General features: G+C 32.8%; 1 protein-coding gene across 1 annotated transcript in view; it reads right to left on the bottom strand.

The window, feature by feature from the left end:
- The window catches only part of Dmxl1 (Dmx like 1), a 329,055-nt gene that overhangs the window by 253,065 nt on the left and 60,905 nt on the right, over window positions 1-15,085 (bottom strand). The window contains 6 exon segments of the mRNA XM_058578056.1: window positions 1,770-2,031; window positions 2,989-3,154; window positions 4,114-4,211; window positions 4,706-4,875; window positions 13,769-13,876; window positions 14,781-15,084. Coding sequence (XP_058434039.1) covers window positions 1,770-2,031; window positions 2,989-3,154; window positions 4,114-4,211; window positions 4,706-4,875; window positions 13,769-13,876; window positions 14,781-15,084 — 1,108 coding nt within the window.

Raw genomic sequence — 15,085 nt, 5'->3', positions numbered from 1 at the left:
TTACTCCTTGAGTTGAACTCACATATTCCCATGGCTTTAAATACCTTCTATATGCTGATAATATGCACATCTCTATATCTAATCCCAACTTCACCCTGAATATCTAAATTCCTATCTAACTTCTAAGGTCTACATTCTATTTCCACTTAGATTTATACAATCTTGCCTCAGAACCTATTTTATTTCAACATGCCATATGCACAAATCACTTTTTTCCTTGTTTGCAGTATAGGGGATTGAACCCAGAGCTTGTAGATGCCAGGTAAGCACTCTATCAATGAACAGCCTCCTCAGATCTTTTGATTTGTTGAGACAGGGTGTCATTAAGGGTCTCACCATGTTGCCCAGGCTAGCCTCAAATTTGTGATCCTAAGCCTAAGCCTCCTGAGCAGCTGGGATCACAAGTGGACACCAGTGGGCCCAGCTGGCACAAATTATTTTTTACCTAGATATTCTCTGTCCAAAGTTCATCTTATTAGAGAAGGCTTCTTGATAGAAAACAATTCCTCATATTATTTATCTACTGCTCAATCTACTGTTCAATCTAAGAAGCCAGAAATTAGCGTTGATTTCTAATTCCTTCACATTTTATATCCAATCCACTCTTGGCTAGCCAAACTTAAAATATTCCAAATCCGAATACTTATCTCTGCCTCTACTCCAATTACCCTGGCCCACGCCACTATTATCTTTTGTGTTTTCTTCCAGAAGAATACAGAGTTAACTGGTTTTAAAAGCATCAAAATATATATACATACCTATGTGTTTGTGTGTATAATTTATACAAGAATAAATGTAGGAACAAGAAAATGACTTATTATTTTTCCCCTTCAATACAAAGAGGCCAGTTTGAAAATCTTTAGTTCATGATTCATTTACTGTTGTATATTTTGTTTATATTCAAACTCTATCCTCTGTTCACATGTTTATTTTCTAATGATACCTCACAGACTGAACTTAAAGGCATCTCCTGGCATCCATAAACATTAAAGCTTTGAATTAAAAAAACAAGAAAATTTTTAGCTCAAATGGTGGCTAGGAGACTTGAACAACTAAGTCTCATGGCTTCCTCATAGGTTTATAAGGTGATATTTCCTGATTAAATGATGCCACACAGGAAGTGATGAACTAGAAGCTTTTCTACTTAGTATTCCAAATGACATGTCACCTACAGAACCAGCTACCAAACACAATTCAATCCTTGAAAAATATTCACAAAGTAAATCCCACCATTTTATATGAATTTACATAAAAGAATTCCATTTTATACTAGCCTCCAAGAAAGCTTTAGCAAAAAAAATTTCTACAAAAGTCCAAAGTAGAGCTCCAAAGGATACACTTAAAAGGCCCTCTACATTACTTATCTCATGAACAAGATAGTCAACAGCTTAAAATCTTCTAATCACATCACTTAAGTAAACTTTGTTTATGTGAATACATCTTTTACCATAATTCACAAAACACCATAAATTCAACTTATTATAAAACTGGCTTTACATTCAAAAGTATTTATATTCAAATGTTGATAATATATTTGTGTTCAATAAATCCATTTCATAAAAATATAAAATCCAATGTTCTTGGTTTTCAAAGGACGTATCTTTCTGAAAAGAAAAACTATACATATAATCCTATGTCCCAAAGTAAATCATAAAGTCATAATGCCCATAAATTTGTTTTCTACTACCCTTCGTGCCCAACAGTGGTCTACACAGTCAGCAAATACTAATAATACTTGTAATTGTTAACCTCTTAAAAGTATGACTTACCATCATCCTCTCTGGTAGGTTGCTTTATTAATGTTTCCAAAGCACCACTATAATCTTCCAAAATCCAATATGCCATACTCCGTAGAAAAGGATCATAATGCATATTTATATGCAAAGAACTGAATTCATTGATGGGAGAATCAATTCCCAAAACCTTTTTACGTAAAATAGATTTATATGTTGCAGATATATCAAATTCAGATTCATAGAGTCTTGCTATTACAAGAGCCAACTGAATATCATTCAGTTTTTCAAGACATACCTTTAAAAAGAGAAATACTATTTATAAATAAGCACGGGCACCTTTCATTTTAGGATAAACTCAACTTTCTAACAACTAGAAAAACACAAGGCTTTATTAATCTCCAAAATTACCAAAGAAGGATAAGAAACAAAACATTTATTGCCTGTTTTAACAAATCCACTTGATAAGAATTATGTTAATATTTCAAAATCTATTGGCTATTACTAAATACTTATTTGCAAAAAGATTTAGCTGAATGAGGAAATAGCAAATAATTCTAAATAATGTCAATGCAAGTCATATATTTTATAAATTTACTCAAGAGTATATTCTCTATTCACCCCAGCAGAGTACAGCATTTCCAAATTAAAAAGTTGTCTTGATTCCTGTATGAGACTCTGAGCCAAAGGATACTTTGAGACAGAAATGGCAAATCTATTCCTAATTTTTTAAGGTTTACAGAGAAATAATCACTGAAGAACTTTCTAAGGTTCATCAACTAAGACAGAGTCAGATAAACATTTAAATATGTTTAAAGTGAGAAAAGAGATCTTTTGTTTACCTGTTCATGTTTTAGGAGTCCACATAAACTATTTATCCTACTAACCAACCAATGCAAGCTGGTTTATCCTAATTCTGTATAAATACTATTCAATCTAAGTGACAAAATTTTTAAAGCCACTATTAAAGATTATCAGTTACTTCAGGTACTTAGATTTGGGTTGTTATCTACTAAAGCTGAAATTAAAATATAAAAATTTAAGATCCAGATAAAGAGGGGCTGGGGTTGTGGCTCAGTGATAGAGTGCTTGCCTGGCATGTGTGTGGCACTGGGTTTGATCCTCAGCACCACACAAAAATAAATAAAATAAAGGTATTGTGTCGGTCTGCATCTAAAAAATATTTTTAAAAAATCTAGATAAAGAGCTTAGAAGGATGATAATGCAATTTTTTAAAAAAAGTTTTATTCATTACCTCAATTGCATCTCTGAGGCAACCAGCTAAAAGAAAAAATGCTGCAGAATGTTCAAATCTTTGTTTGCCTAGCAAAGAAAAGGCATTCTTTAAAGCTGCTTTACGCCACCTCTCCTCTTCAAAATTGTGTCCAAAAAACTGCGTCATCCTGGTATCTTTTTGAGATCTATAAAGGAAAGGAAAGTAGGTAAATCTTGGAATATAATGTTTCTACATCCGAACAATCTTCTAAAGTTAGGACTTAAAAGTTAGAACTTGATAGAAACATTTGCCAGTTCATAAATTACTATGTATTTGCTTTACCTAGTAAAAAAAGAATACTTTTCCATCCATGTCTCTGAGATTACTTAAAAATTTTCTTTCAAATTACAAAGAAAATTGCATTAGCAGCATATAAAAATTATTAAATTAAGGCAAAATAATAATTATGTAAGCATTTATATTTATATAAAATAATATTAATTTCTGTGCTACTTTAGCATTTAAACCTCATCAATAACCTCTTCCTCTTGTCCATCAAAGGATGACTTTGGTGATCAAACTCTTTAACAAATTTCCCCTACTGAAAACAATCCTGAAAGACCAGTCTCTCAGAAATGGATTTGACATTATGGTTTTCTCCCAAATGTTGTCATGCAAATCACTTGGAACAAAATCCAAAACAAATGGTGAACTATTTATGGTAATCTCCCCCTGCTGTGAAGAAGTGAAAGAGAAAATTCTAAATGAATTCAGCTTGGAATAAGATGAGCACCCAAAGGAGGGAGGCAGTCCATGAGAACTCAATGAGGATGCTTGTTCCAGACTCAATGCTTGTTCCAGACTCCACCAATTCATCATCTTCCCCACACCGAATGCAAGTTGTTGGCTTTTGTATCATAGAAGCAGCTTGAGAAGTTCTTAAAATAAGAAAAAATACATTTCTGGACTGATAAATCCCAAAACAAACTAATGTGACCTGATCAGGTTTCTCCCACTTGCAGAGAACACCTAAGATTTTTTCCTATGAAATACCTTCCTAAACACAAAAATAATTAAAAATCTACATGAATCAACATCAACAAGAATAAATATTACTTTATGCATTTACTCCTAATGAAGTTTTCTTTTTTTTCTTTTCCTTACCTATATAAGCCCCAAATCACAGCTTTCTTTTTCATTGCAAGGTAAAAAATGGCAGCATCTAAAGGATCATTTTTTCTATAAAAGGCTGCTTTGGCTACCTATAATAAGAAAAATATTGTTCAAACTTTCACAGAAATAGGTTTTAAGTCAACAAATAATTGCCTTCACATATTAGACTGACATATGTTATCTATTTCAATGTTAAATAAATCTTTTTAATATATGCTATGAATATATGTGTATATAAACAAATAAAAGTAACTTATGATACTGAAGGATACAAAGGGGAGGTAACAGGACTACTTCCTTTTATTACAAGCTCTTCTGTACTATTTTATTTTTCTAAACATGTACTATTTTGTACAAGTCAGAAATATACCACTAAACAAATGTGTCAACTAGAATTTTAGGAATTAAAATATAAATTTTTAAAAATTATATTAACATTTTGAAAAGTAAGGACTATTTGAAAGTATGTTGTTGCTCTCAAAACAAAAGGGAATAATTAAGAGCAGAGAAAATATGGACTGTCATTCAAACAAACATCCAAAATATATCAATTTATTTTTACAACAAAACAAAACATGCTTACTTTTTCTATGCATTTGCGTAAGATGCGGGTATTCCGGACCCACCATCCCACACCCATTGCTCTTAGTTCAGACCAAGTGGGATCATCTTTCTGCATTGCTGGCAACATGTTCAACAGTTCTTCTTCTGCTACTGAGTGAAATGCCCAAGCAAAATGACTAGTAGACAGGCCTGAAGAAATGTCAAAAATGTTTATAAGAAACATGAATATGATATAAAACGATTACCAGAAATGTGTATTACATATTTGCAGTAAAAATGTATAAGTTTTTATGAGATTTACAACTATACTTAAATCTTTAAGAGTGCTAGAGTTGAGTAATTTATTATTTTTGGTTTTCCAAACAACCGTGGCACTCCAATGAGCATATATTTTGTACATATATTTTTTTGAAAAAACACAATAGATATTTACGGCAAATGCCACTTGCCATTGTGCTACAGTATTTTCGTTCTCTAGCAATTATCCATGATCTTTTTTAGACAATGAGAAACACTTTAAGCAGTATTCTATATTGGTATGCTTCCCTCCTCAAAGCTGCTTCTTACTTTCCTCTGGTCAACATTTGTTTTATGGACTTAATTCCTTAGAATTAAAAGATATTAAGTAAATAGTATAGCTTAGTGAACTAAGCACAGCACTGCACAGACTCCAGAATTTAATGCATACATTAAATTCCAGTTTTACCACTAACTAAATATATAAATGTGGGCAAGTCATTGAGTTTCTTCCTGTCTCAGTTTCTTCATTTATTTATAAAATGGGACTAATGATGAAACTATCATATTACATAGCTTTAAAGATTAAATAAAATAATATAGCTAAAGAACTCAGAATACAATTTGGCCCATAACAGTAACACTCCTATGTTCATAGCAGCATTACTCACAATAGACAAAATGTGGCACCAACATAAATACTCGTGAACAACAGATGAATGGATTTTAAAATGTGGCTTATATCCATAATGAAATACTACTCAGCCTCATGAAGGAAATTTCCGCAATATGTAACAACATGGTTGAACACTGAGGACATAATGCTAAGTGAAATAAAGTACCCACAGAAACAAATATATTTCATGAGTCCACTTTGCTGAGGTATCTGACATGGTCAAATTCATAAAATCATAGAGAGGAGTGATGGTTATCAGAGGCTGGGAAGAGGGAAATGTGCAGTTACAATTCAGGAATCCTCAAGTTCTGTCAAACAAAATGAATAAATCTAAAGTTCTGCTACACAAAATTGTACCTATAGTCAACAATAATGTATTGTTTGCTTATAAATTTGTTAGGAGAGATCACATGTTGTGTTCTTACCACAAGAAAAAAAAAAAGAATACCTTTGCCACAAAATCATAAGGGAAAAAAAAGATGATAATATAGGCAGAGAAGTAGAGAGAAAGACAAAACAGATATTGATTCTAACAAAACCAAAAGGAAAAGCTAAAAATGAAAATAGAAATTAAGGATGTCTTTGACAGGCTCATCAACAGACTCAACACAGTCAAGGAAAGAATATGTATGCCTACAGTAGAACAACAGAATTTTCTCAAACTGAAATGGAAAGAAAAAATTCAATGAATGAAATCAGAACAGGGCATCAAGAACTGTAGGCTAATTGCAAAAGTCCTACCATAACTATAATTGAACTCGTAGGAGAAACAAGAGAGAAGGAGATGAAATTTTTCAAGTTATAACCGCTAAGAACATTCCCAAATTAATCACAGATTGTTCAGAAAGCAATGAACAGGTTGTATTATCCCAAATACACCTATACATATTACAGAAAACCAAAGACAAAAGAAGAATTTCAACAAGAGCTAAAACACAAATAAAAACAATAACCGATTTACCCATAGAGGAACAAGGGTAAGGTTTACAGTAGATTTCCCTTTGGAAAGGATATGAACAAGAGAACTGAGTGAAATATTTAAAGTGCTGAGAGGAAAAAAAAAAAAAAAAAAAAAAAAAAACTATCAAACCAGAATTCTAAAGTCAGGTAAATTATCCTTCAAAGTTCAATGAGTTAATAAAGACTTTCTCAAGGGTAACAGTGAGGAGGAATACAATCACAGCATGTAATGTCACATATGTCATAATAAAATCAGTTATTTTGTACAATTAATATGTACTAATAATTATAATAAAAAGGGCTGTGGTTGTGGCTCAGTGACAGAGCGCTTGCCTACCATGTATGAATGAGGCTCTGGGTTGGATCCTCAGTACATAAAAATAAATAAAGGTATTTGTGTCCATCTACAAATAAAAAACATTTTTAAAAAAATTTTATTCTATTTAGTTATACACGACAGAATACATTTTGACACACTGTACACAAATGGAGCACAATTTCTCATTCCTCTTGCTGAACATGGTGCAGAACCACACCAATGGTATAATCATACACGTATAAAGGGTAATAATGTCCATCTCATTCCACCATCCTTCCCATACCCACACCCCCTCCTCTTCCCTCACATCCCTCCATAAAATCCAAAGTTCCTTCATTCTTCCCTACTCCTGTCTCATTATGAATTAGCATCCACTTATCAGAGAAAACAATGGGCCTTTGGGTTTTTGTGGTTTGGCTTATTTCACTTAGCATCATAGTCTCCAGTTCCATCCATTTACCATAATTTCATTTTTCTTTAGTAGTATTCCATTCTGTGTGTTTGTGTATGTGTGTGTGTGTGTGTGTGTGTGTGTGTGTGTGTATATATATATATATAAAATCATATTTTCTTTATCCATTCATCTCTTGAAGGGGACCTAGGCTGGTTTCATAATTTAGCTATTGTGAATTGAGCTGCTATAAACATTGATGTGGCTGTGTCCCTGTAGTATACTGATTTTAAGTCCTTTGGGTATAAACCAAGGAGTGGGATAACTGGGTCAAATGGTGGTTCCATTCCAAGATTTCTGAGGAATCTCCATACTGCTTTCCTGAGTGGTTGTACCAATTTGCAGTCTCACCATTAATGTATGATTGTACCTTTTCCCCCACATCTTCTTCAACAGTTATTGTTCATTGTATTCTTTTTTTTTTAACTTAACTACTAGGCATTATTTTTTTAATTCTAATTTGTTATACATATGACAGCAGAATGCATTACAATTCATACTGCACATATAGAGCACAATTTTTCATACCACTGGTTGTACAAAGCTTGTATTCTTGATAATTGCCATTCTGACTAGAGTGAGGTGAAATCTCAGTGTAGTTTTTATTTGCATTTCTCTTATCACTAGAGATGATGAGCATTTTCTCATGTATTTGTTAATGGATTGTATTTCTTCTTCTGTGAAGTGTCTGTTCAGTTCCTTACCCCATCTATTGACTAGTTTTTTTTTTTTTTTTGGTGTTAAGTTTTTTGAGTTCTTTATATATCCTGGAGATTAGTGCTCTATCTGAGGTGCACATGCTAAAGATTTTCTCCCATTCCATAGGCTCTTTCTTCATGTAATTCATTGTTTGTTTCCTTTGCTGAGAAGAAGATTTTTTAGTTTGAATCTATCCCATTTAACGATTCTTGATTTTACTTCTTGCTCTTTAGGAATCTGGTTAAAGAAGTCAGGTCTTAAGCCAACAAGGTGGGCACCTGGTCCTACTTTTTCATCTATAAGGCACAGGGTCTCTGTTCTAGTGCCTAAATCTTTGATCCACTTTGAGTTGAATTTTTTAAAATATTTTTTTAGTTGCCAATAGATTTTATTTATTTATATGCAGTGCTGAGAATTGAACCCAGTGCCTCAAATATGCTAGGCAAGCACTCTACCACTGAGCTACAACCCCAGCCTTGACTTGATTTTTGTGCAGGGTGAGAGACAGAAGTTTAATTTCATTTTGTTACATACGGATTTCCAGTTTTCCCAGCACCACTTGTTGAACAGCCTGTCTTTTCTCCAACGTATGTTTTTGGTGCCTTTGTCTAGTATGAGATAACTGTATTTATGTGGGTTTGATTCTGTGTCTTCTATTCTGTACTACTGGTCTACATGTCTGTTTTGGTGCCAATACCATGACATTTTTGTTACTATAACTCTGTAGTATAGTTTAAGGTCTGGTATTGTGATGCCTCCTGCTTCACTCTTCTTGCTAAGGATTGCTTTGTCTATTCTGGATCTCTTATTTTTCCAGATGAATTTCATGACTGCTTTTTCTAGTTCTGTGAAGAATGTCAATGGGATTTTAATAGGAATTGCATTAAATCTGTATAAGACTTTTGGTAGTATGGCCATTTGACAATATTAATTCTGCCTATACAAGAGTATGGGAGATCTTTCCATCTTCTAAGATGTTCTTCAATTTGTTTCTTTAGTATTGTAGTTTCCATTATAGACATCTTTTACCTCTTTTGTTATGTTGATTCCCAAGTTTTGTTTTTTTTTTTTGAGGCTATTGTGAATACTTTTCCTAATTTCTCTTGCAGTGGATTCAAAAAAATTAAAAAAAATAATAATTATAATAAAATTTTTTTCTCAAACACACTGATGAAATCATTGCTCATAAATATGCTCTACAAAAAATCTTAAAAGATGCTCTTCAGGGCGGGGGTTGTGGCTCAGTGGCACAGCGCTTGCCTTGCACATGTGAGGCACTGGGTTTGATCCTCAGCACCACATAAAGATATTGTGTCCATGTATAACCAAGAAAAAAAAAAAGGTGCTCTTCAGAAGAAGGAAAATGATATACGGCAGAAACTTGGTTCTACATAAAGAAAAAACAAGCAATAGAAGAAGATTAAGAAAACATTAAGTAAAAACTTTTTTCAATAAGAATATATTTGATTATTCATGCACATGTGCATATTTTATGTACATGCATATGCTTATGTGTAAGTGAAATTACTGGCAGTTATGATTCAACAGATAAGAGAAAAAATAACAATTTTGTTGTTATAAGGTACTCATATTATCCATGAAAAAGTATTGTGTTATTTGAAAGTGTATAATGCAAGTTTTAGGGCAACACTAAAAAAAAAAAAAAAAAAAAAAAAAAAAGTAAGTACAGCTGATACAGTAAGAAAGAAAGGAGAGAAAATGAAATTATGTAAAATGCTCATTAAAACCTCAAGAGTAGGGCTGGTAGAGTGCTTGCCTCGTATGTGCGAGAACCTGGGTTCGATCCTCAGCACCACATAAAATAAATAAGTGAAATAAAGGTATTAAAATACTAAAAAAAAATAAAATAAAACCTCAAGAGTAGAAGAAGAAAATAGGAATAAAGGGTTACACAGCAATGGATTGTTTGAAAATAGCTAGCAGAATTTGAGTTGGATTTGAATGTCCCCAGCACAATGAAATGAGATAACTGTAGTGATATATATGCAATTACCCCGATTTAATCACTAAACACTGTATACATTAGAATGTCACATTATACCCCATAAATATGTACAAGTACCATTCGTGAATTAAAAAATAGGAACGAAAACAAAACCATTAAATAGAAAATAGTGGCAAATATAGCAGATATCAATCAACTACCTCAATGTTAACTTTGAATGGACAAAAGTTAAAATATTTCAATTTAAAGACAGAGCCTGTTAGAGTGATTCAAAAAACAAAAGTACAACTATATGTTGTCTCCAAGAAACCTGATTTAAATAAAGACAAATATAGCCTGTAAGTAAATGGATAACAAAATGCCATACCCACACTAAACAAATGAATCAGGAATACATATATTCATCTCAGATGGAGCAAACTTGAAAGCAAGGAAAGTCATCAGAAATAAAAGGGCATCACATAATAATATAGAAATCAATTCTCCAAAATGACTTAATAATCTTTTTGTTAACTATACAAATAGATTAAAAACTTAAGATCTGAAACTATAAAACTACCAGAAGAAAACAGGAGAAAATCTTCATGTCACTGATCTAGATAAGATCCCTAAAGCACAGGCAACAAAAACAAACAAATAGGATTACATCAAATTTAAAAAGCTTGTGTAGAGCAAAGGATTTAACTCACAGAGAGTAAAGACAACCTACAGATTAGGAGAAAACATCTGTAATCTGCACACCTGATAAGAGGTGAATATCCAAAATATTTAAGAAACCCAATAGTAAAAAAGAAAAAAAAAATCAAATAACTTATCTAAAGACCTGAACAGATATTTACCAAAGACAGACATATGAATGGCCAACAACAACAACAACAACAACAACAAAAAACAAACATTTTTGTCGATAAGGGAAGTGGCAAATGAAAACCACAATAGTGAGGCAGGAGAAAGAGTTAAATAGGTAGGTAGGGCCCCTTCAAAAGGTCAGATTTCTGTGTAGCACGCTGAGAGACTACAGGCACAAAAGGCCAGGCTTCATCAAGGTCAAGCCCATCCCTGTGTAAGCAGAAAAAGTAAGTGACAGTGAGACAAATGTTGCCTAGTGCCCAGACCCCCTCCATAAAGAGGAACTTATAGGACCAGAAGGAATGTGAAGAGCTTATGGAGCACCTTAGCCAGGATTGGGTCAAGAGCTAGCTAGCTTCCTTAACCTTACAGATTTACATACATCCTTAGACAATACCACTCACTGGCAACCCTCTCTTTCCATTCCTCCTCCTACAGAAGTTCTGCTTTCTTTATGTTACTCTAATAAATCCTGTTACTTTGCTCTCACCCTTTTTGTCTGTGGAGTTCATTTTTCAAATTCATGAGACAAAGAACCCACCAAACCATGCTCCATGCTACAATATCACCTCATACCTTTTAGAATGGCTATCATCAAAAAGATAATAAGCATTGGCAAGGATATGCAGAAAAGGGAAGTCATACACTATTGGTGGGAATGTAAATTATTATTGCCATTATGGAAAAAGGTATACAGATTCCTCAAAACACTAAAACTAGAATTAACATAAGATTTAGCAACCCTACTTCTCTGTACATATCCAAAGGATTTGAAATCAATATATTGAAGAGATACCTAAACCCCATGTTTACTGGGGTATGATTTACAATATCTCAGTTATGAAATCAATCTTTGTGTCTATCAATGAATGAATGAATAAAGAAAATGCACAAAGGAATACTAAAGAGCCATAAAAAAAATTCTGTCATCTGCAATAACCTGGATAAATCTAAAGGACTTTACGCCAAATGATATCATATAGCTAAATAACTGGAAAAATAACAAAAAAGAGAATGAAAGTCATATAAAGACAAATATTACATATTTTCACTAATGCTATCTAAAACAACCAAACTCATAGAAACAGAGTAGGATAGTGGTAATCAGAAGCTGGAAGATAGGGATAATAGGGAGATACTGATTAAAGGATACAAAGACAGAAGGAATAAGTTTTTGAGGTCTCTTGTACAACATGATGATTACCCTTAATAATAGTACATTTGCATAGTTCAAAATTGCTAAAAGCGAATTTCAAGTGTTTGCACCTTCAAACATAAGTACTTGAGCAGATGGATATTAAGTAGCTTAAATTAATCATTCCACTTTGTATACATATATCTTACACGTATCCCTTAAATATACAGAATTGCCAATTTACAATAAAACTTTTTTCTTAACAACAGAAATTAATCTCAACTAAGTTTCAACTTTAATTTCCAAAGCAAAATGCAAAATGAGGGGAGAAAGGAAGCAAGGAGGGAAACAAAATAGAAAATAGAGAACAAGAGACAGGGACCAGTGAATAGAGGCTCATTTGCAGAGTAACAGTAACACTATCCACTCTGGAACCCAGCTTCATCTCTTTAAGCTTCTAGGAATTGAGTCCATAAATATTCTGTTTTAAGTCATCTGAAGTGAGATTTTTGTTACTTTCAACCGGAAGAGTACTGTCTAAACAGTACGTGAGCATATCTGAAATATAATGCTATTAAACTAATATCTGCAATACACGCTAATTTTATCTGTTTCCGGGGTACAAATTTCATAAATTTTTTTAAAAATATTTTTTAGTTGTGGTTGGACACAAAATATCTTTATTTTATTTATTTAGTTTTATGTGGTGCTGAGTATTGAGCCCAGTGCCTTGCATAACTAGGCAAGCACTCTACCACTAAGCCACAACCACAGCTCGAATTTTTATTTTTTATATTCTGTGTCTCCTTTGTGTGAAGCATTTAAATTTGAATGCATTATTTCTATAAGAAGTGTTCATATTTTGGGGGATCTCAATTTACATGAATATCAAAAAGGCAAAAAAAAAAAAATTTAAAGAAAAAATTAAAGTGAATAAAACAATATTAATTTACCTTTAATATTTCATATTTAAAAACATAACACAGAGCTGTGTGTGCACACACCTGTAATCCCAGTGACTCAGGAGGCTGAGGCAGGAGGATCCCAAGTTCAAGGCCAGCCTCAGCAACTAATCAAGGCCCTAAGCAATTTAGCAAGATCCTGTCTCAAAAAAAAAAAAAAAAAAAAAAAGGCTGGGACTGTTGCTCAGTGGTTAAGTGCCCCTGGGTTCACTCTCTAGTAATCAAAAAATAAATAAATAAATATAATAAAAACACAGAATATCTGATTGTCCTTTTCATCTACCATTAAAAATATTAGGTCTTAACAAAGAAGATAAAGAGGAAATAAACTTCTTAAAAATAAACTGCTGGGTGAGGTGTCGCATGCCTGTGATTCCAGCAACTCGGGAGGCTGAGGCAGAAGGATCAAGAGTTCAAAGCAAGCCTCAGGAATGGCAAAGTTGCACTAAGCAACTCAGTGAGACCCTTCTCTAAATAAAATACAAAAGAAAGGCTGGGAATGTGGTTTAGTGGTTGAGTGCCCTTGAATTCATTCCATGATACCAAATAAATAAATAAATAAATAAATAAAATAAAGGGAACTTAGAATACATCATACTCAGCATCACTATCATGCCTAGCCAAAAAATAAGTATAAAAGTCATAAGTTTTTCTCTCTTTCTACTTGACTTTCTTCCCTGTAGTAGATTATTACCAAAATCAGCTGGAAGTGTGGCTCAGTAATACAGCACATGCTTACCTAGCATGTGCAAGGCCCTGGGTTTCATCCCCATAACCCTACCCTTCCATGCATGCTCCCTCTTCCCAAAGAGATTACTACCAAATCACCTTGGTGAAGGAGTTGAGCTCTACAGGCTGGAAGGGAAGTTATAAGAAATGTATGGAGTCTAACAGCCAAAAGAAATTTTAAGCCACATTCATCAAGAGTTTCTCCACCTGCAAACAGGAAAAAAAAAAAAAATTGTTAAAAAAAAAAAAAACATTTTGTAAGCAAAACAATACTAAAATTTCTGATAATCAGCATATGTCACAGCACCAGAAACAGTGATAAAACATTTTAAGCTGACAAAAAGGTTATCTAAAATATTTTATAATATTCCCTTTTTCTACATAATTTTACATTACAAAGATATTATATAGCTAAATAACTGGAAAAATAACAAAAAAGAGAATGAACGGACTCAGAATTTATTAACATTCTTTATAATTTGATCTTATTTGATTTAAATTAAAATGTAACTGGATTTTTAAATAGTTAATTTCACACCTTATTTGAGATTTGAGGGAAATTGTCCAAATTTGTTCATAAGTTCAGGAGATTTTTTAAAAAATGCTTCCTGTGTGATAAAAAGATCAAATTTTCTTATGCTTTTTTTGTTATTATAGGTAGGAGTAATTACTTATGCTAGTTTTATTATTTATCAAGTTATATTATTATAACTTGAAAAAATCAACAGAAATTACTGCATTTTCAAGTACCTAAAATAATTGTTTAATAAAAATCAGTTCACTGGGAATGTAGCTCCCAGTGGTAGAGTGCTTGCCTAGGAAGCATGAGGCCCTCAATCCCTAACACCACAAAAAACTGTTAACTTTTGCTAAACTCACAAATATTCAGCAAAAAATGACTGTCATGATGATTTTTTGTGTCCTTCCTTTATGCCACAATGATTTATGGGATATAAAATATTTATTGAAGTCAAAACTACTATAAAGATAGAAATAATGTTTTTTTAAGTCTTCATAGCATCATTTTATTTAAAAAAGATCATTTTTCTGTGAAAATAAGTAAAAATATTACCAGCTGTATCTTCAAATACTCTATGGAATTTAGTATTACCTTGGCTTTTGTCTCTGCTTTCTCCAATATCAGTGCTTGTAGTTGCAATAGTATCTGCTAAGGCCATCAGAGACATCTGTTCCATCCGGCTAAGTCCTGGTAAACTAGAATGAAGTAAGTGGCCAGAAAGAACTTGAGCATGCTCAGGACCAAAATAAGTTGGACTATACTGTGAAAGGTCAATAACTCTGGGCTTTGTAGTTTCTTCATCTGTCTCTAACACATGAATATCAGGCATTATAGCTGAAGTCTGAAAAAGTTCATCATAACTTTCTTTTGACAACTGGCTTGATTTATTTAAAAAA

This window comes from Marmota monax, unplaced genomic scaffold, assembly GCF_021218885.2.
Source record: "Marmota monax isolate L192 unplaced genomic scaffold, Marmota_monax_Labrador192_F-V1.1 WCK01_AAM20220418_F8-fsc00373, whole genome shotgun sequence".
Classification (NCBI taxonomy): Eukaryota; Metazoa; Chordata; class Mammalia; order Rodentia; family Sciuridae; genus Marmota; species Marmota monax.
This window is presented reverse-complemented; position numbering and strand designations above follow the sequence as displayed.